Source organism: Thermothielavioides terrestris, chromosome 4, assembly GCF_000226115.1.
Source record: "Thermothielavioides terrestris NRRL 8126 chromosome 4, complete sequence".
In the NCBI taxonomy this organism is placed as follows: domain Eukaryota; kingdom Fungi; phylum Ascomycota; class Sordariomycetes; order Sordariales; family Chaetomiaceae; genus Thermothielavioides; species Thermothielavioides terrestris.
In genome coordinates, this window is record NC_016460.1 from 2,417,360 (window position 1) to 2,444,209 (window position 26,850).

The 26,850-nt window shown below is 58.4% G+C and overlaps 13 protein-coding genes and 1 non-coding gene across 14 annotated transcripts; 8 read left to right on the forward strand and 6 right to left on the reverse strand.

Moving 5' to 3' along the window:
• Positions 1-58: 58 nt before the first annotated feature.
• On the reverse strand, positions 59-268 carry THITE_43174 (uncharacterized protein; the record flags this gene model as incomplete). Its single annotated transcript, XM_003655496.1, has 1 exon — positions 59-268. A coding segment is annotated over one exon (210 nt), but the record flags the coding sequence as incomplete, so codon positions are not given.
• Positions 269-440: 172 nt separating this feature from the next.
• THITE_113895 (uncharacterized protein) lies at positions 441-1,420 on the forward strand (the record flags this gene model as incomplete). The annotated part of the gene is made up of 4 exons (XM_003655497.1): positions 441-501; positions 781-1,020; positions 1,065-1,255; positions 1,286-1,420. 4 exons carry the CDS (start codon positions 441-443, stop codon positions 1,418-1,420), a joined length of 627 nt encoding a protein of 208 aa, XP_003655545.1.
• A 1,131-nt stretch (positions 1,421-2,551) lies between these two features.
• THITE_2119347 (uncharacterized protein) lies at positions 2,552-6,254 on the forward strand. Its single transcript, XM_003655498.1, has 2 exons — positions 2,552-3,564; positions 3,628-6,254. Exons 1-2 carry the CDS (start codon positions 2,655-2,657, stop codon positions 6,090-6,092), a joined length of 3,375 nt encoding a protein of 1,124 aa, XP_003655546.1. The 5' UTR covers positions 2,552-2,654; the 3' UTR covers positions 6,093-6,254.
• A 1,342-nt stretch (positions 6,255-7,596) lies between these two features.
• THITE_t111 lies at positions 7,597-7,691 on the forward strand. Its single transcript has one exon. It is a non-coding gene; the product is annotated as a tRNA-Asn (tRNA).
• Positions 7,692-8,439: 748 nt separating this feature from the next.
• On the forward strand, positions 8,440-9,589 carry THITE_44080 (uncharacterized protein; the record flags this gene model as incomplete). Its single annotated transcript, XM_003655499.1, has 3 exons — positions 8,440-8,922; positions 8,983-9,233; positions 9,301-9,589. 3 exons carry the CDS (start codon positions 8,440-8,442, stop codon positions 9,587-9,589), a joined length of 1,023 nt encoding a protein of 340 aa, XP_003655547.1.
• Positions 9,590-9,982: 393 nt separating this feature from the next.
• Positions 9,983-10,197, forward strand: THITE_18559 (uncharacterized protein; the record flags this gene model as incomplete). The annotated part of the gene is made up of 2 exons (XM_003655500.1): positions 9,983-10,013; positions 10,076-10,197. Coding segments are annotated over 2 exons (153 nt in total), but the record flags the coding sequence as incomplete, so codon positions are not given.
• A 337-nt stretch (positions 10,198-10,534) lies between these two features.
• On the forward strand, positions 10,535-11,071 carry THITE_2119352 (uncharacterized protein). The gene has a single exon (XM_003655501.1). The coding sequence runs from the start codon at positions 10,652-10,654 to the stop codon at positions 10,991-10,993; it is 342 nt and encodes a 113-aa protein (XP_003655549.1). The 5' UTR covers positions 10,535-10,651; the 3' UTR covers positions 10,994-11,071.
• A 160-nt stretch (positions 11,072-11,231) lies between these two features.
• On the forward strand, positions 11,232-12,609 carry THITE_2119356 (uncharacterized protein). Its single transcript, XM_003655502.1, has 4 exons — positions 11,232-11,319; positions 11,371-11,559; positions 11,613-12,252; positions 12,325-12,609. Exons 2-4 carry the CDS (start codon positions 11,526-11,528, stop codon positions 12,506-12,508), a joined length of 858 nt encoding a protein of 285 aa, XP_003655550.1. The 5' UTR covers positions 11,232-11,319; positions 11,371-11,525; the 3' UTR covers positions 12,509-12,609.
• A 1,229-nt stretch (positions 12,610-13,838) lies between these two features.
• On the forward strand, positions 13,839-16,141 carry THITE_2096633 (uncharacterized protein). The gene is made up of 2 exons (XM_003655503.1): positions 13,839-15,458; positions 15,530-16,141. The coding sequence occupies exons 1-2, from the start codon at positions 14,463-14,465 to the stop codon at positions 15,809-15,811; spliced, it is 1,278 nt and encodes a 425-aa protein (XP_003655551.1). The 5' UTR covers positions 13,839-14,462; the 3' UTR covers positions 15,812-16,141.
• A 755-nt stretch (positions 16,142-16,896) lies between these two features.
• On the reverse strand, positions 16,897-17,568 carry THITE_2119361 (uncharacterized protein). Its single transcript, XM_003655504.1, has one exon. It carries the CDS (start codon positions 17,547-17,549, stop codon positions 16,998-17,000), a length of 552 nt encoding a protein of 183 aa, XP_003655552.1. The 5' UTR covers positions 17,550-17,568; the 3' UTR covers positions 16,897-16,997.
• Positions 17,569-19,392: 1,824 nt separating this feature from the next.
• THITE_2080210 (uncharacterized protein) lies at positions 19,393-20,378 on the reverse strand (the record flags this gene model as incomplete). Its single annotated transcript, XM_003655505.1, has 1 exon — positions 19,393-20,378. Exon 1 carries the CDS (start codon positions 20,221-20,223, stop codon positions 19,393-19,395), a length of 831 nt encoding a protein of 276 aa, XP_003655553.1. The 5' UTR covers positions 20,224-20,378.
• A 592-nt stretch (positions 20,379-20,970) lies between these two features.
• On the reverse strand, positions 20,971-21,452 carry THITE_2119362 (uncharacterized protein). The gene has a single exon (XM_003655506.1). It carries the CDS (start codon positions 21,408-21,410, stop codon positions 21,126-21,128), a length of 285 nt encoding a protein of 94 aa, XP_003655554.1. The 5' UTR covers positions 21,411-21,452; the 3' UTR covers positions 20,971-21,125.
• A 2,127-nt stretch (positions 21,453-23,579) lies between these two features.
• Positions 23,580-25,266, reverse strand: THITE_2119363 (uncharacterized protein). The gene is made up of 3 exons (XM_003655507.1): positions 24,455-25,266; positions 23,913-24,380; positions 23,580-23,839 (listed from the first exon to the last, which is right to left on the reverse strand). Exons 1-3 carry the CDS (start codon positions 24,875-24,877, stop codon positions 23,681-23,683), a joined length of 1,050 nt encoding a protein of 349 aa, XP_003655555.1. The 5' UTR covers positions 24,878-25,266; the 3' UTR covers positions 23,580-23,680.
• A 157-nt stretch (positions 25,267-25,423) lies between these two features.
• THITE_2080212 (uncharacterized protein) lies at positions 25,424-26,659 on the reverse strand. Its single transcript, XM_003655508.1, has 2 exons — positions 25,894-26,659; positions 25,424-25,831 (listed from the first exon to the last, which is right to left on the reverse strand). The coding sequence occupies exons 1-2, from the start codon at positions 26,542-26,544 to the stop codon at positions 25,769-25,771; spliced, it is 714 nt and encodes a 237-aa protein (XP_003655556.1). The 5' UTR covers positions 26,545-26,659; the 3' UTR covers positions 25,424-25,768.
• Positions 26,660-26,850: the final 191 nt, after the last annotated feature.

A 26,850-nucleotide genomic window follows, 5' to 3' on the forward strand; every position in this document is an offset into this window, starting at 1 on the left:
AAACACAACGGTACTATCCGTGGATTTGGCGAGGCCAAAATTACCGTTGTCAACAACCTTACATATGTTGTGCACACCCACCACCGCGGCGCAGTCGTCCTTTATAGCCCATCCTTACAACTGTTTCTGTCACGTACGGCCATAGGTGGTAGAAAACTCGGGATCCCGTCCGCTCTCCCCTAGATAAGCTACCAACCGCCGGATTAGTAGTTGGGTCGGTGACGACCAGCGAATCCCCGGTGCTGTACGTTTTTCTTTCATTTTCTTTTTTTCACGACTCACACCTGCTGATTCCATTGCGAAGTTCACCAGCTGGTTAGCTCACCAGACTCTTGTGATGCCTCATGAGAGGGTGGAAGGAAGGAGGTTGATCTAGGAGAGGACCGTAGGGTAGACGTTAAAGAGGTCCCGCCAAGACTAATTTCGGCCAATTGTCGGCAATGTTTTTACAGCGTTTTTACGCAACCCCGATCGCCAAGGCGTTTGCTCTATCGCCAAGGGGTTAGTTCGCCAGGGGTGCGGGGGGGCGGCGCCAGCCCCCCGCTAGTTAGGATTCGGGTTAAGGTTAGGGTGTGGGTCAAGGTTAGGGTACGGGTTAACTTCGTTTTCTTTTCTTTCGATTTGGTTGAGGTTTCGTGAAGTTGTTGCTACGAGTCTTTGCGATTCTTCGTTGTTGATGTTGCTCGAAGTCGTCGTGGCCTTGGCGATTTGTAAATACTTGTAAGCGGTAGGTTCCGAAATTAGTCTTGGCGGGACCTCTTTAACGACGACCGACCGTAGGGAGTGACGAACCCTCACAAGTTTTTCCGACGGCGTCGAAGCAGGGCTTTTGGTGCATCAGCTCTTTCTACATCATCAACCTCTTCATCGGCGGATTGGTCCTGCCCTCCGACGACGACCGGCTGCTCAACTCCTCAGGAGCCAACACCAAGGCGTCGCCCTTAGTGCTCGCCATTCAAGATGCCGGCATCCCGGTTCTTCCGTCCATCATGAACGCCGTGATCATCATCTCTGTGGTCAGTGTCGCCAACTCGTGAACCTCTGGCTCAACCCGTACGATGCAGGCGCTCTCGGAGCAGGGCATGGCGCCCAAGTCCTGGTATACATCGACAAGCACGGCCGTCCGGTGTGGCGCGTGGCGGTCCAGATGCTGTTCGGGCTGCTGGCGTGCATCGGAACCGCCAAGGTGGGCAGCACCGTCTTCAACTGGCTGCTCGCCATCTCGGATCTCTCCTACTTCTTCGTATGGGGATCGGTGTGTTTGGCGCACATCCGGTTCCGATAGGTTTGGAAGGTGCAAGGCTACTCGCTCGACCAGATTTCGTACAAGCCCCCTTTGGGTGTTTGGGGCAGTTGGATCGGCCTCCTGCTCAACATTCTCTGCCTCCTTGCCACGTTCTACGATACTCTCTCTACCTGAGTCTTACTAGATACTTCGTTTTCCTGGGATTGGCACAATAACCAGGACCGCAGCCGCCCCCAAACGCGTCCCCGGACCCCAAGGTGTTCTTCCAGAATTACCTCGCCGCGCCTATCGTTCTCGGCCTCTACGTCGGTTGGAAGGTGTACACCCGAGACTGGCGGATGTGGATCCCGGCACTCGAGATCGATCTGATCACCAACGACCGCCAGCATATCTCAAGGGAAGGTGACCTGAAAGAGTTCGAGAGGACCTGGGCAAAACTGCCGGCACGAACCGTCCGGTCGCTGTTCTGAAGACAGGACATCGAGGATCAAGGGAAGTCTCCACCCGGATATACGTAGCAGCCTTGTTCGCGCGCTTTCGTGTGGAGGACGAGTCTCCAATTGAGACATTCGGCCACATGCAAAACGGGTCGAGTCGCGATACTGGTTGGCGTATTTGCAACGCTGCCTTATTCTAAACGGTCTTGCTGGAATGGATCCTTTGAGAACCCTTGACACGAGGGACCGATGGCATCCAGAGGAAAGGGATAACCATGGCGAGGTTGGCAGCAGCCCCAACACGTGGAGGGCTGTTATTTATTGCTGCCTGGAGGTTGACGTTGCTTCCGTGACTGCTCAGAAATTCCTGTAATATCAAGCGTAAGGTGTTTTGGGCAGTATTGCAAGTTTGAATAACGCCCCGCTTTTACCTCACCGTTTGTTGGTAACGTGAGGAGACTGGTCAAACCGCGGTGCCAGCTGTTCATGCCTGCCTGCATTCCGTAACACGTTGCCGATGCCATGCATGTGTTTCAACATTTTACCGAATACGGAATACTGTAAGGTAACCAACCACTACACCTTGCATGCTTGGAACGTTCAACAACCTCGAACTCAGCCTGTTGGCCGCGACATGCCTGCCATCGTCGCGCGTTCCTTCTAGGGCTGAATCGCCTTCTCCTACTCGGCTCGACGAGAACCACGGCCATGCCTCGGGTATCATAGACGGCTTCTGCACGACGACGCTCCTTTCGATGACCTGAGTTCGTCTCCCGACTCCGCCCCTAGTACCTTGCCGTACCTCGTCTTGCCCGCTCCCTTCGACAAACTCGCTCACCTCGCGACGTCGAGCCGTCTCGCCGCGCCCCTTCCCTCCTCCGAGTTGGCCCGCTCTCTTCGCCGCGAATCCCGGCCGCACGACTTGCAGCAGACACACTTTGATTCCGAACCGACAGCGACCGGCTGGCCCCATGGCATCCTACGGCCAGGCGGTCCCCGCGGCAGTGCCTCGGCCCGCCAACTACGGGGCGGCCTATACCGCGCCCGCCCCGGTGGGTGCTCCCGGCGCGCCGGCCGGCACCTTCGCGCCCGGAACCAAGATCCAGGTCGGAAACCACCGGGTCGTGATTCAAAAGTACCTTTCCGAGGGCGGGTTTGCACACGTGTACCTGGTCAAGCTGCCGTCTCCTGTCAATGGCACAGACCAGGCCGTGTTGAAGCGGGTGGCCGTGCCGGACAAGGAGTCGCTGCGGGGGATGCGCACCGAAGTCGAGACCATGAAGCGCCTGAAGGGCCACCGCGCCATCGTCACCTACATCGACTCGCATGCCTCGGAGTTGCGCGGCGGCGGTTACGAGGTCTTTTTGCTGATGGAGTTCTGCAACGGCGGCGGACTCATCGACTTCATGAACACGCGCCTGCAGCACCGCCTGACCGAGCCCGAGATTCTCAACATCTTTGCCGACGTTGCCGAGGGCGTCGCCTGCATGCACTACCTGCGCCCGCCGCTGCTGCACCGCGACCTGAAGGTCGAAAACGTGCTGATCACCATCGTCGGCTCCGTGAGGAAGTTCAAGCTCTGCGACTTCGGCTCGGCCGCGGCGCCGCGGCCCGCGCCGACGACGGCGGCCGAGTGCCGCTTGATAGACGAGGACGTGCAAAGACACACCACGATGCAGTACAGGAGTCCCGAGATGGTCGACGTGTACAGGAGGCAGCCCATCGATGAGAAGTCTGACATCTGGGCGCTCGGTGTGCTGCTGTACAAGCTTTGCTACTACACAACTCCCTTCGAGGAGCAGGGCCAGCTTGCCATCCTCAACGCCAGCTACAAGTTTCCCAACTACCCCGTCTTCTCTGACAGGCTGAAGGGGCTCATCGGTAAGCCCCTGCCGCCGCTGGGGACGTCTCCTGTCGCTGGGTGCTGACGGTTGAGTTGCCTAGCATGGATGCTGCGGGAAAACCCGCAATTCAGACCTAATATTTACCAGGTGCTCCGGGAGGCTTGCGCCATGCAAGGCCGGGAACCTCCCATCAAAGATGTAAGTGGAAAAGGCCAGCTGAGTGTTCCTTACGGTGAGCAAAGCTTACTCCCCCTACAGATCTACTCGGGGAAGTCGCAGGCAGACCCCCAGCGGCGTGACCAGCCTTCGCCAACCCCCCAAATTTTGTCGCCGCCAACTGTTGGCGCCGTCTTTTCGCCGCCGACAACCCAGCAACAGCAGGTGATCCCTGAAGTCGAACGCATGCGACGAGGGAGGGTGCCCGTTTCCCAACCTTCGCCCCAGCCCAAGCCGAGTCCGTCGCCTGGTAAAGTGACTGACGGCGACCCCTTTGCTGCTCTGGACGCCAGGCCCACAGTTCGGGGCGGGGATGAGCTCTCGTCCAGGTTTCCGACTCTCGATCAATTCTCGCTCCTCCATGATCAGGGCCAGAAATTCGACTTCGACACCAGTAGCCCCGTATCCGCTCAGCAACAGCCGAAGGACTTGTCCCAGAGAGTGACAGAGCGATTGGCAGACGAGGCCTTCCAGGTGAAGCCTTCCCGGTCTCCTGGCGCGACTGCTGCTGCGACTGCGGCTCCGGCTCAAGCTAGCCAGTGGCAGTCTGCGGAGCCCACCAGAGCTACTACCTACAAGACGGCGCCATCCGGCTCGGCGGTCACGTCTCCGCCTCCTAAGCAGCCCGAGATGAGCCGTGCGTCTGCCATCATTTCGAGTACGCCCGAGCTACAAGCTATATCGTCCCAGGCTTCACAGCCGCCCTCCAAACCGATCATGGTGTCAACCGGAACTATGACCACCCCTGATTTGGAGCAGCCTCCTTCACAGTATCAAGTCTACCGCTTTCCACCAAATGAACGCCACCGAGCCGCCAGCCTCCCTAGGTCGCCTGTGGCCAGCCAAAACCCTTTGTCGCTTGGTGACGGAGGAGCCGCGTCTCAGACGGGCGCCCGGACGCCCTCTTTCCAGAGCGCCCTTCAGCCACAACACGTGCGTTACCCGTCGTCCTCGAGGCCTTCGCTGGAAGGCGGACGACCGAGCTTGGAGCAGCTGGATTCGACACGGCCGAAGTCACGACTGGCGACGAGACCCAGACCCGTCAGCACGCATTTGGAATCCAATCTCGACTTCTTGCGGGAGAAGGAGTCGAGATCGAGATCTCCGGCATTGCCGTCTCCAAGGCACTCGATGGAAAAGAGCCTTCCCCCCAGCCCGGATGAAGACACGAATATTGAATCTAATGTCGAGTTCCTTCGCTCAATGGAGGACGCGGAAGCCAAGAAGAAGGACAGGGGATCAAAGCATCTCAAACGAGGCAGCCTATCGTCTTTTGGTGCTGGCACCAAAAGCATCCTGGCTGGCAAGTTCGGCGACGCCTTCAAACGGTTCGAAACAAACTCGAGCGGCCCGCCCCCGCCTCGGACACCGTCCCCGCTCAAGGATCTCGAACGGCGCGATCTCACGCCGATCGCGGGGTCCGAAGCAGTCGACGGCCGCAGCGACGACGGCGAGACGCGCGATTGGGAGGACATGACGCCCGAGATGCGCCGCGAGCAGGAGGCCCGCATGCTGGCGCAGGAAGAAGCCCGCGTCGCTGCCGCGCAAGCCGAGCACCGGCGCCGTGTCGGGCAGGGTGGCGGACCCCTCTTGCCGCCCAAGAGCATCGGCGGCGTATCGCGTGTCGCGTCGATCCAAAACAAGGTCCAGAGCCTGCTCGACGAGAGCAACCGCTCCTCGGCGAACATCCCCCGCACCGCGCAGGGGTACGGGCATTATTCGGATGCCGCACACGCGGCAGCGCCGGCGGCGGCCCTCGACGGGAGACCGGCGGTGCCGAGGAAGCCTGTGGGCGCTGGCGCACAGGTCTCGGGCGGGCAGCGCCCGCCTGCGTCGGGCAACAATCCGTCCGCTACCGAGCCGTCCGCCACGACGCGCACCGCGGCCTCCGCCCCCGCAGGCGGCGCAGGACGGCCCGCCGCCCCGCCCAAGCCAACCCACTTGAACAAACCGCTCCCTACGGGCGCCACCACCAGCAGCGGACGCGCACCCTCCCCGCCGAAACAGATCCCGCTGATGTCGGGCCCCGCCAACAACCGGGGCACGATCTCCTCCGCCAAGATCCGCGGTCCCGGCCCCGGCCCCGTCACCCCGGGCGCAGCCGCTGGGTCTTGGTCTGGGTCTGCATCGGCCGGGACCGGTACCGAGGCCCTGCTGGCAGTCGACTTGCCCGGCGGAGGCGGCTCGGCGCTGCTGACGATGACGGCGGCGGAGAAGGACGACTATATCCGGGATTTCCAGAAGCGGTTCCCGAGTCTGGGGAACATCGAGATGGTCGAGCGCGACCTGGCCGCTGAGGAGGCGGGGGCGGGGGCGGGGGCTGGTATTGGCGGGGGCCGGGGGAGGTGATAGAGGGGGTTTAGTTATGCGGTTGGAAGGTGGTTGGTTTTGTCTTGGGGCACTCAGTAGATGAGTGTGGGCGAATGGGGTGCGAAATCCGATTTAGCGCGCGAGGGAGGTGGGAGAAGGAGTGTAATGAGAGGCGCGATGTTGAGGCTAATGAGTGTAAGGACAGAGAGGGTGGGTGTTATGTGCATCGTTACTTAGACGGTACAGAGCAAAGCATAGAAATTAGCCCGGTGAGGCGGGCGGAATGGGGTCGATCCGGTGTTCAGGTGGTGTCGAGTGTCTCTTATGGTACGAGCCGCCTCTGTGAAGGTCCGGCCAACGATTTACCAAGCATTGATATCGTGCTTCATCCCCGGCCAGCGACTCAATGGGCCATAGTGAAGGGCTGGGCAGTCTACGCAGAGTCTGTGAAAGCCGCCGTGTGCCGTGGACGACCCGAGAAGGTGCAGAGCGTCGAGCTCACCTCGTTCCGTCTGATATCGCACACGCGACCGCCGGGGGAGCGCAAGCAACCGCACATGCCACCCGCCACCGCTCGCCCCTTCCCGCACCTGCCCACCGCCGACCACCCTTTATATACAAGTTTCCGCGCTCCCCATACCACCAGCTCCTTCCAGTCATTGGCGTAATGGGAGGAGCGTGGGGACCTAAGATATCCCCGTCCCGCCATTCTCCCTCACAGGGGCACCTGCCCTGCCCGAGGTTGAGCGTTTGATCTGGGGTACCGCCTCTGGATTGCCCCCTCGCCCGAAGCGAAATCCCACTGGGGATTTTCGTAGCCGGCCACCTCCCCTCGCCCCGGCGAGGGTTCCTAGGTGGCCAGTGAGCTTTTTGAGGTTTGATCTTGTTGCTTGGTTCCTTTCTTTCCTTTCAGATTTGGCTTTCTTTCTTTCTTTTCTTTTTTCTTTTTATTTTTCTTGTTCTTCTCTTTCTTTTACCTTTTTTTGCCCTTTTCTTTCCGTTTTCATTTCAGTTCCTTACATTTGTTTCCCCTTCCGTCTGTTGCCACGCCCAGTTTCGTTTTGGCCGCTGCCGAGGGCAAGTGTGTAAGCACCTAGTGTTGCAGCTGACGATGATCTAGAGGGCTTGCTCTCCTTATTTGAATCCACACTTGAATGGCACAACCACAAAGCGGCTCTCTGGCGAGGACCACGACATTCTGTCCGAGCAAACCGCTTTGCTCTTCGGCACAGCTTCGGTTAGCCATTCTGCAATGGGCGCGGGAATCTGGGTAATGTCACAAATCGCATGCGCCGACTCGTGTCCATCTATGGCCCGGATGCTAGGCATGCCGGCCGCAGCACCGTGAAAGCGGCGGGCTGATGAAGAAGGCGAGCCTCGTCGCAAGCTTCGTCAACTTCCACCGCGGGCCACGGAATCGCTTCCTGTGCATGGAGTATGGAGGACGTCTTTCCATGTTCAGGGGTGCTCTGGTGTCTGGATCCACCTGTGTCCGCCCGTCAAGTTCCGTTCCCCCGCACCGCCGACCATCAACAGCCACCAATCCTCCATGGCGCAATTGGCTAGCGCGTCTGACTGTTACTAAGTACGCTTAGTTAAGCAATCAGGAGGTTGACAGTTCGAGCCTGTCTGGAGGAGGAGAGGCTTGGTGTTCTCGCCTAACTTTTGCCCGACTTGGCTTGGATCAACTGCGAACTCCGAGGTTAGGCACCTAGCTGAGCCGTCAAGGCCTGGTGTGTTTACTTTTGCGCACTGTACTTTGTAGTTCTGTCTTTCAGAATGGCGACAGCGCAGTCATCAGCGGGCCAACCGTTATGATACAGCGCCGGCCGGCTGTATGTGCACTACAAAAGCTGGAGCATCTTAGCGCTCAAGTCTCAGAACGTGCAGAGATGGCAGTTTGGACGTGGTAAGCGCGTCATAAACACTTTTGGTCCTAAACTCCGTCGTCCGCTTCCATCCCCCGAGAAGCTGTTCTCCAGGTTCGGGAGAAGAGGTAACTACAGCCCCGGAAAAAACGTGCCGGAGCTGGAGATGGAGGCCAGCTGTGCGGCCCTCCGATTGTTGCAAGCCTTTCCCAAGCTGCGGTTGCCGCATGGGGTGTCCAATGAGCTTCATCATTCGAACTTGACTTCTTTGTATTTGCACAATCGGCGAAGGGCGATGTGGGAGCTTTGAGTCTCCATGCTGCGCTGAATTGTTTGGTATTTTACCGCTAACAAAGTTGCGAGCTTCGATGTACGGATAATTACCCAGCGTTATTGGGCTTCACCGTCGTTACCATTGCAACTGCACCTTCGACTTCTTGATCGCAAACACCCCCGAACTGAGACCCCAACATCCCCGGATCACAGTACGTCCTCCTCACCTAACTCAACATCAAACAATGTCATCCAGCATCACTCTTCCCCCTCCCTACCCCGTCAAGGTTCATTCTTACCTCCCCCTTTCCTCCTCCACCTCTTCCCCCGCGCACCCCCTCCAAGCATACGAACATCTCCCGGACTACGACGCCCAGGCCAGCCCTCCATCCACCCAACCACCACCCAACGTCCTCGTCTTCATAGGCGGCCTCGGCGATGGCCCGCACACCATCCCCTACGTGCGCCATCTGGCCACCTACCTCTCTTCTTCTTCCAACAACAACAACAACACCCCCGCTACCGCCAGCGGCAGCCCTGCACCCCGCTACCGCGTCTTCGAGGCGCGCCTCACCAGCGCCTTCAGCGCCTTCGGCTACGGCTCGCTCGCGCAGGACGCGCGCGAGCTGGCGGCCCTCGTGCGGCACCTGCGCGGGCCGCTCGTCGGCGCGCGGCGCGTCGTGCTCATGGGCCACAGCACCGGCTGCCAGGACTGTCTGGAGTACGTGGTGCGCGCCGCAGGCGCCGCAGGCCCAGGGGGGCTGGGAGCTGGGGGGGAGGGGGAGCAGGGCCGGGAGGGCTGGGCGGAGGAGGGGGAGGGGTTGAAGGTGGATGGGTTGGTGCTGCAGGGTCCGGTGTCGGATCGCGAGGCGATTGGGATGACCGAGGATAAGCGCGAGGTGGAAGCCGCGTTGAGGGTTGCGGAGCGGATGGTCAGGGAGGGCAGGGGCGGGGAGGTCATGGCGACGGGGGAGATGCCGAGCGGGTGGAGGGGGAGTCCGGTTACTGCGTATCGGTGGGCTTCGTTGGCGGGGGTTGGGTGAGTCCTCTTGTTATTATTGACTACTTGGGGACAGCGCAGGTTGCTGATGTCGAGAGATGTGCAGGGGCGACGATGACTACTTCTCCTCGGACCTGCCGGACGAGAAGCTGGAGAGTGTCTGGGGCAGGCTGGAGCAGCCGGTGTTGATTCTCCCGTCCGAGAAGGACGAGTGGGTGCCCGCCGACACTGACGTCATGGGGCTTGTCAACAGGTGGAAGAGCTTCTGCAAGCCGGGCATCGCTAGCGACCTCAGTGGGCTGATTCCCGGCGCTAATCACCGCGTGGATAATCCCGCCGGACAAGAGTGGCTCGCCGATCGGGTGGCCCGGTTTCTGGCCGAGCTCGAAAAGTAAAGCCGGGCGGGTGTCGCGGGTCTCGGGGACCCAAGGGATTGGGGAACGCTCTGTTGTAATTACGGAGACGAATCAGCCAAAGTTACCTGTATTGTATGTACAATCAGCGAACTCGTCCTCCCTGCCCGTAAAATACGAGTGCTCGCCGCCCCGCTTCCCGGTCGGCGATTGCGATGGTGGGGCCGTTGATCGGGTGCTGTCGACATTCGGCGACTCGTCTTCCCCAGAAATGACAGCCCATCCCGTCAGGCCACCTCGTAGACTATCTGGCTTATTTCGGTTTCGGCAGCTATCTTGTTTCTTCATCCTGAAACCTCCCAGCTAAACCGCAGCAATATATCAGCTCAGAATCACAGCAAACTCATCAAACCCCAAACTGGGATCGCCGTCACTATGTGCATGAGTGCGACGTGCCCGACCTGCTGTGAGCCTCCCGCTTCTGATACATACCGGGCGAGGTGTAGTGTATACTAACATGTCCCACAGCCAAGCAGACCTGGCGTGGCTGCGGCAACCACGTTCCGTCAGTCTTCGCGAACGTGCCCGAGGACCAGTGGTGCACATGCGAGCCCAAGGTTGAGAAGGATGGCAAGCAGTACCCGCCGCAAGCACAGGTCGGGCTGAGCGCGCCGTCGTGGCTGAAGAACCTGGTGGGCGGGAACAAGCAGTAAATGATGGTTGTTACGGCTGTGATGCTGTGCCGGGAGGGGTCCGGACCTGGGGCTAGCGTTAACTGGCTGTCCAAGCTTGTGTTCGCAATTATGCCGTGCAGATCCGCGCAGCCCACAATGGGGACTCTCTACAGTCCGTGTTGCCTTGCCTGGTGAACTTCAGCAATTCATGAGCCGGATCATACTCCACATAAATAGGTCACAGGCTTTCCGAACCCGGTCATCGGGGCCTCGGCCCTGATATCGGCCATCACGGGTCCGTGCACGCCGGCTGCCCCTCCGAACTAGTTGCCCAGTCTCTAGTCATGCACCAGATTCTTAGTGTGCTCCGCCCAAAATCCACACCGACATGGCGAGATAACACCTCGGAATAGACAACCCTTCTTATACCATGCTCTCACCACTACTCCTCGGCCTCAGCCTGGCCCTCCTTGCCGCCCACGCCCTCCGGCGGGCCCTTGCCTCGCCACTCAACAAGATCCCGGGGCCCTGGCATGCCAAGTTCACGTCTTTGGTCTTGAAATGGCACGAGTTCAGGGCAAACCGGACACGGTACATCCATCATCTGCATTTGAAGTATGGACCAGCTGTACGCATCGCCCCTTCTGAGATTGCCTTCGCCTCCGCGGCGGCTGTGAAGGAGATCTACTGCTCTGGCGGCAGCGGCTACGACAAGACGGAATTCTATGACTTGTTCAAAGTCTACGGGCGAAGGTATATCAAAATCCGATGAGGTGGGTGGTCAACGATGTTGGGACTGACGGTGTGCGGGCGCAGAACAATGTTTACCACGCTGAATAAGGAGGATGTAAGGACTCGCCTCCCCCCTCCCCCTCCCTCCCCCTCTCCACCCTCCTTCTAGCCGAGTGATAAGGTTCCCTAGCCCTGAGCTGACATCGCACGGCTTGTCGCCAGCACGCAAAAAGGAAGCGTATCCTGGCGGACCGCTACGCCAATACCAACGTTGTCCGGCCGCAGTCCCTCGATGGCATTGCCGAGCGGGCGGCAAACTTTGTCAGGAGGTGCGTCCGCTCGGCGGGTGGCAGTCTTGATCTTTATGTACGTTGTCCTCGATAACGGCGTGTGAGAGTTGCTGACAGAATGCCATAGATATGTAAGCATCCATCGGTTATGGGACTGCCCGTCCACCCCCTAATCCAGCTCCGTATCAAGGTCTCCATTCATACGCTTTCGACTGCGTTACCCATCATCTGTTCCATCCCAATGGAACCGACTCTCTGCAGAGCGGCAAGGATGAGGAGATTATGCGGGAGGTGACTTTTGACAACAGTTTGCAAAGTAAGCGCATCTGGCCTGAACCGCTCGCTACTCTAATCCTAACCATGCTGCAGACCGGCTTTTCAAGTACTACTGGCCGACAGCACACAAGATATTCGGCAAGATCCTCTACCTTTTTGCCAAGCCCCGGGAGACACCCCTGGCCGACGACTTCGTGCTCGACACAAGCGCGCGGACCGACGCCGCGCCCTTCACCCTGCTCGACCGCCTCCAGGGACCCAGCTTCCACCTCGACCACCTCGACATCGCCGCCGAATGCCTCGACCACATGGCCGCCGGCATCGACACCACCGGCGACGCCCTCTGCTTCCTGATGTGGGAGCTCTCGCAGCCACGGTCGATGCCCTACCAGAGGAAACTGCAGGCCGAGCTCCTCGCCAACCCGGGCGCCGGCTTCGACAAGCTGCCCTACCTCGACGCCGTGGTCACCGAGGGCCTGCGGTGCTTCCCCGCCATCCCCATGTCCCTCCCGCGCTACGTGCCTGCGGGCGGCCGCACCGTCGACGGCTTCTTCCTGCCGCAGGGGACCACGGTCAGCTGCCAGGCCTATTCGGTGCACAGGATTGACGAGGCCGTGTTTCCCGACCCGGACAGGTTCGATCCCGAGCGGTGGCTGGAGCCCAAGGGCGACGCCGAGAGGAAGCGGCTCTTCTTTGCCTTTGCGAACGGCGGTCGGGGGTGTATTGGCAAGCAGTACGTTTACGTCTAAGTCTACGGTGCTCTACTTGGCTGGCTGGCTGACTGATCTGTGTGATGTGTGTCTAGCCTCGCGCTCGCCGAGATGAAGATGCTGCTCCAGGCCGTGTACTCGAGGTTCACCACGCTGCCGGACGCTACCATGACACCCGGGGACATGGAAATGTCGGACCAGCTGATCTCGTCGCGGCCCGCGGGACAGAGATGCCTGCTCCGGTTTGTGCCCTTGGACCTTGCAAAGGAATGCGAGTAAGGGCCGTCCAGCTTGATCCCGCCGAATGACGTGAAATCAGAAAGGTGTCAACAGGCCGCGCGAGGGGCAAGTGATATTGCCACAGTTAGCCAGGAAGATATCCATGTAAGATGCCCAAAAATGAGGGCCAAGGGGAATATCTTTTAGGCTAGAGTCATCTAATCTGGTCTGCGAGTTTGTCTACTCGAGATAGCTATCCCCTGCTCGTACAATATTGCATTCTTGATCATAACCATAAGCAACACCGTCAGCGTCACTTCCTTCCCTGCCAGCTCGTTCTGGTCAAGATGGGACTACTTCATGACCTTAGAAAAGCTCTTGTTGCTCAGGAAATGAAACGTTCCAGCTTGCATCGTAACCGGTTGATCACTCATGGCCCTCTCGTCTCGAAATATCATCTGCGATACTGACATATTCAGGAGCGACCAAGGACCCGTTCAGTTCAACCACACAGACATGGGCTGCTGGGCATGCAGAATATTCTTGTCAATGATATCTTCAACTTCGATGCTGTCATCGGCTGGAGACTCGCTCAATTTGGCGCCCTGGGAAGTCAATGCCTATCGATGCCCATCCCTCTGCTCTCTTCCGACCAGGAAACTGCAAAGATTCTTTACGACGCTGGCCACACCGGTCACCACAATGTATCGCTGCAGTTGGCAGTTAGATGCCACTAATGGCAACTGACCGTGAAGCATGCAATGGGACCATCACTTCTCGGGTCAGTTGAGTTACCGATCAAAGCTCCCGCCTCAGTACCTGACTCCAGGCCCCGTCACTTCCAGACGCCTTTGTGAGTCAGTGTACGCTGTACGCAGCACCCACTCTGCGCTCCCTTGGGTCACTGTTTGGTGGAGATGATTGACAGCACGCCCAGTTTCGCCCGTTTCCACTTTTGTTTGTTTCAGGAAGAAATAGGGCGAAGAACACCGGTTTTGTTTGCTCGTTGGCAGTCTGTTGCGTACCTTGAGCGAGTCAGGAAGGCGGAGCCGTCCACAGTTGCGGAGTCGGGGGCAAACCTGGTGTGGCTGCCGTGCATGGCTGTGGAGTCTCGGGGCAGTTGCTTGCTTTGCTGCAGCGGGGGTGGAGACAATGAGGATGACCAACAAGGAACGCTTGTTATTGTCGCCTCAGGCTGAAGCCAACCCGACTTCGTGCCTGATTTCACACCTTCTCCACCAAACCTCCCGGCTTCCCGATTTCCCAACCATTTCCGCAGCTTGCGCTAGAAAACCTTTCTGACAACACCCACTTCTCCGCTTCCTGTTTAAAAGTCAAACCACCCTCAATTCCATCGTCGTCTCTGAACACCCGAAGCGAAGCCATCAAAGCCACAACTGCACCTCGCGCCTCTGCGACCCAGCTGCCTTATTCGCCACTGGGCAGTCAAAAATCCTCCCACGGTTCCACCCGCTTACCTGGCTTCCGCAACACCCAAACTCCGAAGCATCCCTCGAGCGAAAAATTTCGCACACCTGAACCTGAGCGGCCGCTACACAGCAAAGTTCATCGCACTCAACCAACAACACGGCCCTGCCGATCTACCAAAATACCACAATCAAGTCCGATACGCGACAAAGCGTTGTTTATGTATCAGCACGACCAGGACGCCGTCTTCCGACACACTCCCCCGCTCGAGCTGCGTCCGTTCCGCATAGCGTGGAGACCTCGCTGTCCCAATATCAGTTCTGACGGTTGAAGGATCCTCCGGCTCGTCGTCTTTCAGCGTTAATGCATGCCTCCGACTGCCATCAGGTCTACCCTATGTCAACGCCGCCTCTAAAGTCCCATTGACGCCGCCCCGTCTCGCTCCGCCCTTCTCGATCGTCCCGCGCCCAGTCTGCTCTGCTAGGCCATTCTGGACTTCCTCCACGTTCCAGGACGCCCGATCCAACTGCTTCGGCCCGCCACAACCTGACAGCACACAAGTTCTCGAGCTCTGAACACCGCAACCATGGCTTCTCTGATCAACGTCCGCCGCGATGTCAGCGACCCTTTCTATCGCTACAAGATGGAGCGCCTTCAGACCAAGATCGAAGGCAAGGGTAACGGCATCAAGACGGTCGTTGTCAACTTGAGCGGCGTCGCTCAGTCCCTGGCTCGCCCTGGATCTTACCTGATCAAGTACTTCGGCTTCGAACTTGGTGCACAGACCAATCTCGACCCCCCCGATGACCGCTGGATCATCAACGGCGCGCACGAGGCCAGTAAGCTCCAGGAGCTCCTGGACGGCTTTATTACCAAGTTCGTCCTCTGCAAGAAGTGCAAGAACCCGGAGACGGACGTCCATATCAAGGACGGTCGTATCCTGCTCGACTGCAAGGCCTGCGGACAGCGCTCCGAAGTCGACCTGCGCCTGAAGCTCAGCGGCTTCATCCTGAAGAACGTGCCCAAGAAGACCAAGAAGGACAAGGCCGAGCGTCGGGCCGCTCGCAAGGCCAAGCAGAACGGCAAGGCCGATGCCGAGAACGGTTCCGGAGGCGATGACAACGCCTCAGATCACGCCTCCCCCACCGCCGACGACAAGGGCATCGAGAGCGGCGACGACGCCCTGACGCGCAAGATTAAGGCCGAGGCGCAGGGTCTCGAGACCGCCAAGGTCGAGGTCAAGGACGACGAGTGGGCTGTGGACATGAGCGCCGAAGCCGTCAAGGCTCGCCAGCAGCAACTCCCTGGCGAGTTCAAGCAGAAGCTCGTTCTGAACGGCGAGGATGAGGACGAGGAGGGCGAGGGCGGTGGCAACACCGTCTACGACCAGCTGGGTACCTGGATCCAGGAGCAGGCCGAGCAGAAGGGCGGCGTTGACGATGTTGACGACATCGACATCTACCTCAAGGCGAAGGAGCTTGGCATCGAGACCAAGCATCGCACCATTCTCGTCTTGGTGCAGACCATCTTTAACGAGAACATCTGCGCCCAGATTGGCAAGCGTGCCGGTATGCTGAAGAGGGTAAGCCAACATCGCCCGCTCGGATCCCACACCCCATTCATTCGAGAAATACGTGCTGATTGTCGTTTTAGCTCGTCTCGTCTGAGCGTCACGAGAAGGCCCTCCTTGGCGGCACCGAGCGTCTCATCGGCCATCTTGGTGGCGATCATCCGGAGATGTACGACAAGATCGTCAAGATCCTCCAGCTCTACTACCACCACGATCTCATCTCGGAGGAGGTCGTCACCAAGTGGGGCTCCAAGGCATCCAAGAAGTACGTCGACTTGGCCACCTCCAAGAAGGTCCGCAAGGCTGCTGAGCCCTTCCTCACTTGGCTCGCCGAGGCCGAGGAGGAATCCGATGAGGAGGAGTAACGGGTGGGCCTTACGCGATGGTGGTTCAGGAGCCGCCAGCCCTTGTCGGGTATGCGCTCGATAGTGGTTGATTTTCAGATTGGTATCCCACTATTCTTATGCTTGCGGGAGGAGAGGGAGAAAAAAATTGCGTTTCTGTCGACGGGCTTAATCCTTTGTCCGCTGTCTTCCAGCAAATGTCCCGGTGTTGAAACTCCGACTTGCGGCTTGGATGCTCCCTGGAAAATGGGTTTGCTTAGTGCAGTTATGATAGCTCGTTTGATGCTTGCCCCGAGCACTGGACTTACGATGCAGTTCAACGCCACTCAATTAAATCCGCGTTGTCTTTAACTGATGGTGTCTATCCCATGGCCCGAAAGACGAGTGTTGAAAGCGTTCCGAACCTCGAGGAGAACGAAGCCTCTCTCGCTGAGATGAGTCGTGCTAGTGGAGCAAGGAAGCGTAGGTCAACCTCTGATTATCTAGCCTCGGAAGGCGTTGTAGAGCTATTCTGATACATCTTTGTGGGTTACTTCACATCAACCATTGTCCCATTCCTCCCTCTGGACGCTTCAAGAGAACCTCCGTATTGATCCATGATCAACGATCCCTTTTGCTTGTCAACTCCCCACCTCCGGCGAGAACAGAAGTCCACGAGAGAGAGAGAGGAAATGCCAACCAATGCTCGCGTCGTCAAATCTTCCTCCATCGGAGCGTAAACAGAGTAAACCCGCCCAACCAAGCAACAGAAAGAAAGCAGAAGCTCGGGGATACCTCCGACCCTCCTGTACCACTCCACTCACCCCGGGTTTCTGTGGAAAGACTGAAAACAACTAACCCGCCCAAATCACCGTCCCTTCTTTCCCTTACACCTGGATATAGTCAGATCAGCAGGCTGGAGGACAGGCATGCGTGGCCTAGCTCTCCGTCAATCCCGGCGGGCCTGCTCGTCTCTTCTTCCGTAGGACCGACCGACCGACCGGTTGAGCAGTAGTAAACCACGCTGTCCTGTCGAACCGTCCCCCTTCCTCTGTGCCCGCAACCATACCCATAACCATGCCATGTCCTGCTTGCTAACTTGCTTGCTTGGTTGCTTGGGCGCGTGCTTGCTTGCCCACTTGCCCACGCTGCAGCGGAAGGGCAGCCGGACCTCCAGAGGCATGGCGATGGGCAGACATGACCAATCCACCCCGCTTTTGCGCCGCCCTTACCAATTCTGAGTTCCCTGCGCCGCGGTGAAGTCCCGCCAGTCGCTGCTCTGGTGTGGAGGGGAGTTCTTCCAGCTGCCGGGCATGCTCACGGTCGATGTGGGGTGAATGTTGGGGGAGGAGGGCTGTGGTTCGGCGGTGTCTCCGCCTTGCCAGTTGTTGTTGTTGTCGTTGTTGTTACCGTCTTGCGCGCCCCAGTTGCTGTTGTCGTTGCTGTTGTCCTGGTTGTTGTTGGTATTATCTTGTTTCTGGCCGCCCGTGTTGCTGCCGGTGCCGTTGTTGTTGTTATTGTTGTTGTTGTTGGAGCCGGGCGCGGAGCCGTTCTTGCCCTTGGCGCTGGACATCTTCTCCCATTTGCGTTCCGGAGTACTCCAGTGAACGCCGCTGCCTTTGGCAGACTTGAAGGGTTGATACTTTTGGTGACCGCTCTTACTGTGGTCCCTTTCCCAGTGGTCCAGTCTTGAGGTTCCCATGAGAGGGCTGAGCGAAAAGCCATCGCGCCGCAGCTTCTCCGTGGTCGGGCTGCCCGGTATCCCTGAGACACCCATCATCGGTGGATGGGCTGTGCTGCCGTACGGCGGCGGACCCGGCGGAAATGGGCCGTACGGCTGCGCAGGCCACGGCGGGTACGCCGGGTGAGGTCTGACTGGCGGAGGGAAACCAGGTGGCAGTTGCTCTCCGCTGGAACGTCGACCAGGCATCGCCTGGGCGTCGGGCACTGGGACCCAGCCAGAAGCAGGATACGGGGGAACCGGAGGAGCACGATAAGGGGGAACGGGAGGATCTCCTGACGGATGAGGCTGGCCGTATGGGTAGCCCCAGTAGGGCCCATGATAGACTCGGCAGATGTTGCGATCGCTGTCGAAGTAAGCGTTGGGAGGCGCATCCCGAGCCGGGTCCTCCACCACATGCTCCATCCTGAGGCTGCGCTCGCGGACCGGCATGATTAGGTGGGGATGCTGTTCAGATTCCAGCCTCTTCTCGTCTGCTGTGTCAATCTTCTTGGACTCGGTGCCCTGCTCCTTGGCGTTGTTGCCACTGGAATTTCTACCGCCCTTCTTGGATTCACTCTCGTCCTTGCCGTTCATCTTTGACTCGTTTCCTCCGGTCTTCTCGTTGCTGTCATTCTTGTTTTTCTGCTTGTCGTTTTTGGGCGAATCAGGCTCAGCCCCAGATGACGCATTGCGTTTCTTCTTGTTTTTCCGCTTGCCCTGTTTTGCTGGCTCCGACTCGGACTCCGTGGATGTCTCGACTGCAGATGTGTCGGTGTCCTCCTCTGTCTCGGCCTTCTTTTGCTTGTTCGCGGTTTTCTTGCTTGCAACAGTGTCCCCACTGCTCTTCTCCCCGTCCTTGTTTCCCTTCTTATGGGCCGTCCCCTTTTCATCCGCTGACGTGGTCTCGCTGCTTCTACGACTCTTGGACATCTCTTCCATCTTCGTCAACAGCATCAGGCCGGCCGCGCAACAAGCGCATGCGCAGTTATGATGCGTCTTGGTCTCAGACCCGGAATCGCCGTTGCCGCTCTCTGCCTTCTTGGCCTTCTTTTTGCTCTTATTGGGCTTCGGCGCAGGTTCCTCCTCGCTGCTCTCGGAAGAGCTGGAATCATCTTCTGACGATGCCTCCTCCTCCGACACCGGCTCGCGCGGTTTCTTCAGGGCGGACTTGAGCGGCTTTGTCTCGAAGCTGACCCTCTTTTCCGGGGCAGGGCTGGCTACCTTACTCTTCTTCTGCTTTTTCTTTCTTCTCGCGGGCCGGTTGCGGGGATAGCTGACAGTGATGGAATCGGTGTCGGTCTCATCATCCGTGGACAACTCAACCCGGATGGACTCTCTTCGAGACGGCTTCTGCCCCCCTCTGGGGAGATTCTGCCCAACCATCCACTCAAACACCGAATGTGGGGGCATGGTGATGACTGGGATGGAAATGAGAATCAAGCTGAGGAAGGTTGGACGTGAGCCCGGAAGGCAGAGACCAAGTCGCCAATGTTGGTGGCTGATGATGCCGTCGTGCAGTAACGCGGCAATTGGAAGCTAGTAGATGGCGTTGAGCGTGCGCAGGCTCTCGGTGTGCAGTATTGGAAGGGAACCGGTGTTCTCGAAGGTCGGGTGAAGGGAGGAGGATGTTGCAGCGTGCAGACCTTGACCAAAGCATCAATGGCGAATCCTCAGTGGGATCAAGAACAGGTCAATTGAGGGCCAGGCAATGAAGAAGAGATGGAATGGCCGCTTCCCGCCCAATAAGCAGCACCTCAAAAGTGGTGCTTGCGGGTGTGAACTCGCAGCAGTCGCTTGGCCGCCAAAAGGAGGAAGAGCACCCGCCCGGAGAGCACTAATAGAACCACCCACGCAGCAGCAGCAACAACAACAACACCATCCCGTCGTCGGACCGACCAAGTCACAACCTGGCCCTCTCCCTCCGCTCTTGGTCCTCCCAAGCCCGGTTAAGCCGCGTATTCCTCCAGAACCCCCAAGCCGCTAGCACAGCCGCAGCCGGCGGGCACGCCCAGAGCAGCCAGCTCCACCAGCGCGGACTAGACCTGTCAATCTCATCCATCACCCTGCGCACCTCCACCTCCAGCTCCTCCTTCCCTTGGTCATTCCACACCACCACGCCCCTGCCCGGCCCTCTCGCCTCGCACCTCCTAGCCTTGTCCCTCACATCCCCCTGGCTCCGCACGCGGTTCTCCGCATCCTCGGCGCTCAGATGCGGATCCCTCTTCCGCAGCCGCTCCATCTGCACAGCCGGGTCGTGGACGGCGACGACCACGACGGTGCCGCAGAACCGGTCCAGCCGGCTCTCGAACAGCAGCGGCACGTCCAGCACGACGGCCCTCTCGCCGCGGAAGTAGGCGCGCAGCACAGCGCGGAGCATGGCGCGGCGCACGGCCGGGTGCACGATGGCGTTGAGCACGGCGCGGTCGGCGCGGCGCTGCGCGTCGTCGCCGAACACGCGCCGGCCCAGCGCGGGGCGGTTCAGCGGGCGGCCCTTGCCGTGCGGCCCGCGCTCGGGCATGCCGTTCTCGCTGTCGGCGGGAACGAGCAGGTCCGGGGTGGAGGGCCCGAAGTGGGCGACGATGGCCCGGTAGGCGGGCGTGCCGGGCTCGACGACTTGGCGGGCGAGCAGGTCGGCGTCGATGATGGGGAGAGAATAGGGCGGCTGGGAGAGCAGGGCCGAGACGGTGGATTTGCCTGTGGCAATGGAGCCGGTTAGGCCGATGATGAGCATCTTGGAGGGATGCGGGATTCGGTTGTCTGTTGTGATGGTGGTCTTTCTCTCCGTGTGAGCGTGTGCATATATATTGAATGAGCTGGAATGTGAATCCGTGTGAATGGATCCGTTCTAAGCAGGGAAAGTTAATAGTACTGTAACAATGTTGCTAGGATATCGTTGGGACACCGAGGAAGGTGGGGTGACGAAGCGGGATCCCGAACTGCATTTCCAGATTTGGGTGCTGGAGTCTTGGCGTGCTCGTCATCAGGGACCAATCTTGAGCACGCAGCTGCTCCACCCAAATACCGCCTGTGTCTGACCAGGGCCAGGGGTGGGATGCCAAGCCAGCCCCTGGACAAGGTTCTGGTGCTGACATGTGAACGCGGCTTTCAGCCTCATCCACTTCCTGCAACGACATCCTTAACAATGTCACCAACTTGCCTGCCCTGAGTCTGTCTTGGGAAACGCACAGCCCATGTTCGAACAAGGCATGTACAAATCAACTTGAATGTAATGAGAAGTGAGCATTTCTCCGAAAAGCGGCATACCCTACATCCTCCAGCACCGAGAAGAACGCAAGACGAGAACCGAAACCCAGGCAGATCCATTCTCCAAGCGCAATCAAGCCCTGATGACCACTGAAGCGGCACAAAGCTCTTCCAAGCCCGATGCCCCAATCTAACTTCCCAATCCTGCCAAGGAAAGCTCCAGATGTATGCGCTCGTTGATGGCTTGGGCAGTTATGGCGGGCAGCCAGGGGTCCGCACTGCTGCAGCCAACGAGCAGACGGGCCGCAGAAATTGAGAGATGGTTGTCGACTCAACTTGGGACATTCTATCAGTACCTAAAACAACACGAGAGCTGAGTACGGGTGACTAACTCACCGAGAGCGGTGCAGTAAGCACTCGTAAGCTGCTTCAATCCGAAAGACGGACAGCGTAGAAGACGCCCTCATCGGTGCGATACCAGCGTGCATTGAGCCGATCGATTTGGCGACGGGGGAAGACCGCCCAGTGACCGTTCAGCTCGCGGAACCAGTACAGGCGGTACGGGTCGGGGTCAGCGGGCTTGAAATTCTGTGGCTCGTATGCTTTGTTATTCTGTGCAATCCGGATGTTCTGGGCCGCCGTCTCGTTGGGTGTCAAGCCAACTCCCAGGGCAGGCTCAACGTGCACGGGCGGCTGGGCAGGCAACCCAGCCATGATAGCATTACCTGGCATATGGATCGGCCGAGCCGGGCCTGGCAGCATGACCGGCGGACCACCCGGCACTGCCTGGTTCTGGATCATCATCGGCTGGGAGATCGGCGCTGCCTGCATCACGATGGGGTTCACTGGCGCCGTGATAGGAGCGACGCCGACAGGCAGCGGCTGCATTGGCACAGCAGCCCCCTAGGAAGATACGTATGTTAGCTAGCTGTTCCACAATGAAAGCATCAAGTATGTCCGGATAGAATGCAGCGAAGACTGGAGCGGCCACTCAATCGCGCTGGTCCGAAACCATCGCCAATTCGGTCACAATACTGACCGTGTAAGCGGGCATTTGCTGGCTAGGGTAGCACATTGCGGGACCAGCAACCGGGTAAGGATCGTGTCTGGGCACATATTGGTGGACCATAGGGCCCCTCTCGGTGCCGGGGACCTGGGGCTGAAAGTGAACTCCAAACGGGTTGACCACAGGTGGAATTGCGGGTGGCGGAGGGGGCGGAGGGGGCGGGCCCAGTTCATCGGGGGGATTGATAGGCGCAGGCGCCGGAGGTGGCTGGTTCGCCATGTTGAATGTGTTCAGGGCCGGCTGTGCAAACTGCGCTGTGGGATTCCCGTGGTGATGGAAGACAAAGGCCCCAAGATTGCCGAAGTGCTGGGGGACAACGTTTGGAAGTCCGCTGTAATGATTGCCAGGAATGTGCGATGCGGTGACAGCTGGGGTGGATGAAGTTGAAGCCGAAGCCGAAGCTGGGGCAGTCGGTTGATTGCCTTCAGCATTGGGACGCGACCGATTCTGTGAGGCGGATGAATTGTGGGAAGGCTCGGGGCTTTCCTGTGACGAACGGCGAGCACGATTGCTCGGGCCAGGTGACGCGTGTTGTGAAGGCGGGCTATTTTCCCCGTCGGTGACGTGCGCACGCCGGCTGGCTTTGCCTTTGGGTTCATTCCTGCCCGGCATGTCGAATTGATCGCGGCCGGCTACCCTGGGCAAGGCTTTGGTTGGGTAACAAATGAGGGCGTGACAAAAATAAGGAAGGGCGGGGTCGAAGTTTGGCTCCGAGGAAGGTGCTTGGTGGGAAGTCACGAGTCGATGTTAAGACGAGGGGGGAAGATAGAGCCAGGCCGGGCGGGGAGACAGGAGCAAGACGGAGATGGGACGGAGTGAAGGGCTCGATTGGAAGCCGGGACCCTCAACCGCTAGATTTCTGTAGGGGAACACTTGCCGGGCTTCCACATCTCCACTGCCGCAACAGCCAAGGGTTGCTGGATGTCGGGTGTGTGTGGGAGGGGGCGAAATGATTTGCCAGGTCATGGAGGCCCGGGTTGTACTGACCACCAGAGAATATAAAGCACGCAGATTCAAACAACCTGACTTACCGCATAACAGAGAACCCAAGCCTGGCCGTTCCAGACGTATTGGTACTGTCGAGGTGGTGGGCGATTTCCACGCTCGTACTGGGCGTTGGAGAAGGCGAAGCACGGGAGGCACATTTTCGAAGCTGTGTTGTTTTCCGAACGCCGGCCTGCTTTGTGCTGTTGTTGATGTGGAATGTTGACGACCTGAAGGTTCAACTACCGACTGGCCGGGCAGAGAAATAGGTAGAAATTGGAAGTTGGAGATGGATGCCCCAGTTTGCTGCAAAACGGCCGCTCAGGTACCTGGTAGAGCCTGGAGAGTTGTGGCAGTCCAGGAAGGCACGCCGCGAGAGAACGATAGCCAACTTTGGCAGCTCCGTTTTCCAAGCGGGATTATCCCAATCTTCCATGTTCCTACCATCCCAACCTTACACGTACCTTACCTCTAGACCTTAGCGATGTTTCCAGATGGATGCCTTGCCAGAAAAAAAAAGCGTCCACGGTTGCACATTGTTGGCTTGGCTCTCAGTCCCCCGATAGTCTTCGACCAGCCTCAAGAAACACCAGCAGTTGGGGCTACCGGCCTTGGTGAGCCGTCCCTTTCATCATCTTCCTCAGAATTGAATTCAAGGCAGCGCATGTGTCGGGAACTGCGCCTGAGAAGTAGACAGCTGGGTAACCACGGAAGCACAAGCTGCTTGAGCTAAAACATGTCCTGAGGCTGCGAAGAATCGAAGCCTAGCTTCCCCTAGAAGCTCAAGAACCGAGCGCCATTCGCTTCGTCCAACTCCTTCGCGATGTAAATGCGTTATGAAGCCGCCCTGTCATTCCTTCAACACCACCCCTCGAAGAAAGCAACCTCGTGTCGAAGTAAGCCAGTCCAGCGACTGCGATTCAGGGTGCTGCGCCTAACCCACGGCTTGATGACTAGCCTCCATCGGAGCATTGCTTCCCGTCTTGCCATTGCCCTCCAATGCCGCCGTCTCAACGAGCTGGACGTGCAGACGCTGGAGATACTGCAGCTTGGCGATCTTGAGGGCGGCCTCGTAGTGGCGTATATGGCAGCGCTGTAGTGTATGCCGGTCAGTGGCAGCCTGAACAGCAGAGAAGGTGCCTTCTGGGCAACGGCAATGGACTCACCCGGACGATGGTCGGCCATGTGCTCCGCTCCATGGCTAAGCGCTTCATCAACTTGACGTCGTTTGGCTGCCTCAGCGTTATCCATTGGTGGGCTTCACAGCAGATCTTGTCCTTGTCTGCGTCACACAGAAAGTAGGACCATTCCGAGCCGTCCTTAATGGGTTCCTGGGACCTCAGCTTCTGAATGAGATCCTGCGCTTCCTTGGCCTCCGGGCCGTGAATACTCTCCAGAACCCGCACCTGGCGGTCCGCCACCCTTTGAAGCGGATATTGGTCCCTCGGGAATGCGTCCAACGCCCGGGCGACTTCGTTCTCGGTGCAGCCCCAGTCGAGGCAACGCCACTCCTTCTTGATGCGCCCTGACTCAGTGACAACTCCGATAACAAATCCGAACTGCGCGTGAAGTGGCTTGCTGGGCACCACCTCGAAGCCGCCCTTTGAGACGCGGTGTCTCGCGAGGAGCTTGATCTGGTTGTGCAGTTGAGATAAGTCAGCTAGCTGGCTCAGTGGTACCCAGACAGCGCCTGCTTTCTCCCGCTTACCTTCCCGTGGAAATCAACCCTCGAAGCATCGCCGCCGTCCAGGAACTCCCAGAAGCACATCTCATCGACGTATTTCTCGAGTAATGTGTCCATCTGAAAGATGGTCGGGCGGTTCTTGCGATCTTTGATCCAGCGGCCAAGCTTCTCAAAGCGCTCCAAAAGATCTGGAGGGAGACCGTCTGTGCTGTCGTCATATGGAATAAAGACATAGCCGCCCAAGACGTTAGGTAGGAGGCATCCGGGCCCCATCGCCAGGAAGGTGCTGAGGTCCCAGCACATGGCGGCTATCTTGACTGCGTGCTTGGCTGGGATCTTGAACTGCTTCGCCTTCCAGCGACTGGCTCGCAGCGAGACGAATTCTTCTATCATCTCCTTGGCTGCGCTCAAATCGGCGTCTTCCTCAACTTGGGTTGAGCTCTGCATCGCGACCCCGGGATACGGAGACGGCGGCAAGAAGGAGAGAATATGAAAGAGAGTAGTGATTTCAGGTTCAAGCGGTTTAAGAAGAAGAGACAAAGGGGTTGGGAAGGCGTGGAGGATGAAGCTCAAGGGGAGCGTAGTCCAAGCTGTAGCTAAAGGACTCAGAAAGCACCAGGTCTCCTTCCTCCAAAGTTTGACCTTTCAGAAATCTCGGGCGCGTGTTCTCAAGGCGACGAAACAGGCTCCCAGGAAAGAAGAAGAGGAAGACCCAGTGCGAAAGGCCGTGTGAGCGCATCTGTAGCATGTGGCAGAAGAGAAGGGGAAAGAAGGGGAAAAACTGACCGGGACAGGCGTGATCGTGATCCTGTGACATGTGAGAGGCACTATTGCTTGCCAGCTGAGCATTGCAGTGCTTGAAAGATCGGACGAGAGAAGGCAGATGATATCTTTTCTCAAATACCTAGTCAAATGAGGACATGGCACACTCATCAAGTAGCCATGCAGTGAACCATATGCCTTCTGTAGTGGTTCGCAATCAGTCCGCTCTTTCCACTGACACATGAGCAACCAGAGCTCGTTGATGGCCCCAACAGCTGCGCCCTCGGATGATGAAAGCTCGGCACATGCCTTTGCGCTCAACCAGGGCGCTCTATGACTATAAGCCACTATTGTACAATTTTCACGGGGAGGAGAGATACCGTGCGCTATGCATACCCGTCCCTTCGCCCCCAAGTCATGTTTCGTACACCTCGAGTCCCCCAAGGACATATATACACACAAACCGGCCCCTGTGGAAGATTGCTGCTCTCTGTAGATTAAAGGGTGAAATGCGGTAGTGAAAGAGAGACAGACTATCGGGTTGATGTGCATGACGTCGCAAATCCAGCTATTCGTTCACAAATGTGCGCGAGCCTCGGCATGAATGGGCTCGCCATGGAAGAATGCCCTTCTGACGATCTACTTCAGCGTTAGCAAACCGCCAGACTTCGAATACAGACCAAGAGAACCGGATAACGTACCGCCCAGACACCAGCCACAGATGCCACGATACCGCCCGAGATCATCATCTGCCGAAGCCCCCTCGTGCTCTTGAACAGCATGCCACTGAGGGCGCCAGCCACGATCGTGTTGGCGGCATCATTCTTCCCCCGTAGGTAGCCGATGTAGGAGTTGATGCAGTTATAGCATATGGCCACCACGCCCGCCGAGTTGCCCAGGAAGGGCCCCCGCCGGGTGACCGAGTTGAGCACCGCGTTCAGCCGGAGCTTGGGCGGCGCCCCGACCGATTTCCTCAGGCCTTCCTGCAGGCCCCACGCGCCTCCTATCGTCAGGCCCGCCAGGTATGTTGTGCCGGTGCCGTAGCAGAGGTCGTCTGTGAAGCCGCGCGACGGCAGCACTGATTGCGAGCCGGGGAGTTCCGAGAGCGCAGAGTCTTCAAGGGTGAGGTATTCTAGTGTGTCTTTGTTCAGCCCCGCGAGTGGGTGTAGTTGTGAGGGGTCGGCGAAGGAGGAGCTGCCGAGGAAGGCGTCTACACCCTGGGCGGTGGTAGGGTCGAAGGGGGTCGGCTGGAAGGCAGTGGTGGTCGCGGGCGCTGATGGCGGAGATGGCGCGCTCGATGACGGGGTCTGTGAGGAGGACTTGCGTCCCGTCAGGGCATCCCAAATGGACATCTTGGCAGAATGAAAAGTCGATTAAAGAGAAGATAGTAAGTTGACAAGAACGAAACGGTATATGTTATGCGCTGTGTGATTGGGGGTCGCCTGCGGCTCGTCCCCCAGTGCTTCTCGTCCCTGGTGTTGCGCTGTGGAAGAGCCTGCTGAGTGAGCCAAGCCAGGCTTGCAAGCCGTGACCGATCGATAAGGAACAAAAATTTACAAGGATGGGAAGAGGGTCCGTGCGCAGGCTGGGCTGACAGAATGAAGCTAACCAGACCTGGGTCGCGGTGAACGGTGGTTAACGGTGAACATTCAAGGTGT

What these genes read in the sequence shown, in the direction of transcription:
- THITE_2096633 (XM_003655503.1), top strand. Translation starts at nt 14,463, where the DNA reads ATGGCTTCTCTGATCAACGTCCGCCGCGATGTCAGCGACCCTTTCTAT. An exon ending in GTGCCGGTATGCTGAAGAGG is followed by an intron (nt 15,459 to 15,529) that starts GTAAGCCAACAT and finishes TTGTCGTTTTAG; the next exon opens with CTCGTCTCGTCTGAGCGTCA.
- THITE_2119362 (XM_003655506.1), bottom strand. Translation starts at nt 21,410, where the DNA reads ATGGCTGGGTTGCCTGCCCAGCCGCCCGTGCACGTTGAGCCTGCCCTG.
- THITE_2119363 (XM_003655507.1), bottom strand. Translation starts at nt 24,877, where the DNA reads ATGCAGAGCTCAACCCAAGTTGAGGAAGACGCCGATTTGAGCGCAGCC. An exon ending in GGGTTGATTTCCACGGGAAG is followed by an intron (nt 24,381 to 24,454) that starts GTAAGCGGGAGA and finishes CTGCACAACCAG; the next exon opens with ATCAAGCTCCTCGCGAGACA. An exon ending in CATGGCCGACCATCGTCCGG is followed by an intron (nt 23,840 to 23,912) that starts GTGAGTCCATTG and finishes CATACACTACAG; the next exon opens with CGCTGCCATATACGCCACTA.
- THITE_2080212 (XM_003655508.1), bottom strand. Translation starts at nt 26,544, where the DNA reads ATGTCCATTTGGGATGCCCTGACGGGACGCAAGTCCTCCTCACAGACC. An exon ending in CTGTGGCTGGTGTCTGGGCG is followed by an intron (nt 25,832 to 25,893) that starts GTACGTTATCCG and finishes ACGCTGAAGTAG; the next exon opens with ATCGTCAGAAGGGCATTCTT.
- THITE_2119356 (XM_003655502.1), top strand. Translation starts at nt 11,526, where the DNA reads ATGCGGGAGGTGACTTTTGACAACAGTTTGCAAA. An exon ending in TTTTGACAACAGTTTGCAAA is followed by an intron (nt 11,560 to 11,612) that starts GTAAGCGCATCT and finishes ACCATGCTGCAG; the next exon opens with ACCGGCTTTTCAAGTACTAC. An exon ending in CGGGGGTGTATTGGCAAGCA is followed by an intron (nt 12,253 to 12,324) that starts GTACGTTTACGT and finishes ATGTGTGTCTAG; the next exon opens with CCTCGCGCTCGCCGAGATGA.
- THITE_2119352 (XM_003655501.1), top strand. Translation starts at nt 10,652, where the DNA reads ATGCTCTCACCACTACTCCTCGGCCTCAGCCTGGCCCTCCTTGCCGCC.
- THITE_2119347 (XM_003655498.1), top strand. Translation starts at nt 2,655, where the DNA reads ATGGCATCCTACGGCCAGGCGGTCCCCGCGGCAGTGCCTCGGCCCGCC. An exon ending in CAGGCTGAAGGGGCTCATCG is followed by an intron (nt 3,565 to 3,627) that starts GTAAGCCCCTGC and finishes TGAGTTGCCTAG; the next exon opens with CATGGATGCTGCGGGAAAAC.
- THITE_2119361 (XM_003655504.1), bottom strand. Translation starts at nt 17,549, where the DNA reads ATGATGGGTGTCTCAGGGATACCGGGCAGCCCGACCACGGAGAAGCTG.